General features: G+C 51.3%; 1 protein-coding gene across 1 annotated transcript; it reads right to left on the bottom strand.

The window, feature by feature from the left end:
• Positions 1–475: 475 nt before the first annotated feature.
• Positions 476–976, bottom strand: LOC109184145 (lysine-rich arabinogalactan protein 18-like). Its single transcript, XM_019334189.1, has one exon. The coding sequence runs from the start codon at positions 974–976 to the stop codon at positions 476–478; it is 501 nt and encodes a 166-aa protein (XP_019189734.1).
• Positions 977–1,870: the final 894 nt, after the last annotated feature.

The following is a 1,870-nucleotide window of genomic DNA, read 5'->3' as shown; positions in this document are numbered from 1 at the left end:
CTCATAGCTTGAGGTTTTTGAGGTGTGAAATGGTGAGAAAGCACAGAGCTACCAAAAGCCCTTATATAGAGCCTCGAGAGGGCAACGACCGAGGCGCAAATCACGGAGGGAATCGTAACTGACATAACTGAGCCGGATTGGACGGGCAGCGTGAATCTCTGTCAGAGATTAATCACATCCAATTAGCTCGGGAAAGGTGAGATTCGCACGCTAAACTGAAAAAAGCCTGGCTCGCCCGGGGAAGCGAGATTTACAGGTGTCAAGCGGAAGGAGGACTCGACATCGCAGTCGACTCCTCGACAATTGAGACGGACGAGTGCACTAAATATACTGAAAAAGAGGAAAACTGAAGGCCGAAAATATTTTATTATAAAATAAAGAAGGTGCAGGTTACAAGGAGCTTATTACAGAGTAAGCAAGTGCTCCTAACAAAACTACCCCTCTAGGGAATTCGGCCGACCCCAGTTCACAAAGATCACTCACTCGGCGAGGAGGAGCCGCTTCCAAAGAACCCTTCCGATGGCCCAGGAGAGGGTGGGCAAAGCGAGTCCCAGAACGCCGGCATGAGTGGCGGCACAACCAGTTCTTCATCATCCGGGTACATCTCTTGATAACGAGCGAAATCTTCCTCGTTCATTAACCCGGTAACCGGACCGTCCAGGTCATCCAGAGGAATAGAAAAGGTCATACGAAAGGTCAACTGCTCTGGGACAGGCACGTTAACAACGGTCCCGCCTGGGGAAGTTACTCGAGCAGACCCCGGAGGAGGAGAAGGGCGAGAAGTCGGAGCGACTTCACGACGAGCAGGAGTCGGTGGAGGAAGAGCCATAGAGGCGGCGCCAGTAGGTGATCTCTGTGGAGTCGGATGGGGAGCCTTCCTTTTAGGCTCCCTCTCAGGCCGAGTCCGTTTCAAAGGCAAAGGGCGCCGGGGCGACCCAAAATCAATCTGCTTCCCTTTCAGTGGTGAGCGACCCATGAGGAATTAGCAAGTTGAGGAAAGAACGGCCAAGGTCATTTATAGGTGTCAGGCCAAGCCGAGGAGATCAGAACGGTCCCGCGAGATCCGGGAGATAGCGAATAATCTGGGCCAATCCTGAGTCATTCAAGGCACGGATTCGGTGAGCAGGAGAGGGTTACTACTTTTCCAAACCCAGGTTGGTGGACCGGGTATGGAAAAGTGAGGGACTAGTTGATGGGGTGAGAACCCCGGCCCAAGAAAAGAGGCCCAGAAAGAATGCATGGGCCGAGTCCAGGACTCGGCCCAGGTCCAAAGAGGGAGGCCCAGTTTAGAGACCGGAAGGACAGCCCAATACCAAACGGGGACGAGGAGTCGGCCCAGGCCCGACCTAGGAGAGGACTCGGTCCAGAGAACCGTTGAGGGAGCCTTCAACACAGTTAAGACAAGGAGCCGTTGAGGCATTAAAGGCCGGGCTCGGTCCGCCAGTTACTAGCCAAAGAGAGCCGTTGGCAGAGTCTGTAACGTCGCCCAACGGCTCGGCGCATTGAATGTACCCTTTAAGTCGGCCATCATGAGCCTTTAAGACGGTAGAGAAGGAGCCACTATAAAAAGGGCTCATCCACCATTGTATGAGGCAGATTCCAGAACCCGGAGAGGGAATAGACAAGTACTATTAAGCATCATATTTTACTAAGACTCAAACCCTTTTGTGAAAGGTGTATCCACCAGCTATAGGTTGTGTTGGACCTCCTTGGGCCCGAAAACCCAAAAACCATCATTACATATGATTCGTTGATCTTTTCAGATAGACGACATAGATTAATTCTTATTTCCCTCTCTCTTTCTCTCATATATATATATGGGAGGGTTGTCATCCTTTTTAAACAAATCCTTCCAAGATAATCTGCGTCT

Source organism: Ipomoea nil, unplaced genomic scaffold, assembly GCF_001879475.1.
Source record: "Ipomoea nil cultivar Tokyo-kokei standard unplaced genomic scaffold, Asagao_1.1 scaffold1250, whole genome shotgun sequence".
NCBI lineage: Eukaryota > Viridiplantae > Streptophyta > Magnoliopsida > Solanales > Convolvulaceae > Ipomoea > Ipomoea nil.
This window is presented reverse-complemented; position numbering and strand designations above follow the sequence as displayed.

Excerpts from the sequence above, each read along its gene's own strand:
- LOC109184145 (XM_019334189.1), bottom strand. The coding sequence starts at position 976 with ATGGGTCGCTCACCACTGAAAGGGAAGCAGATTGATTTTGGGTCGCCC.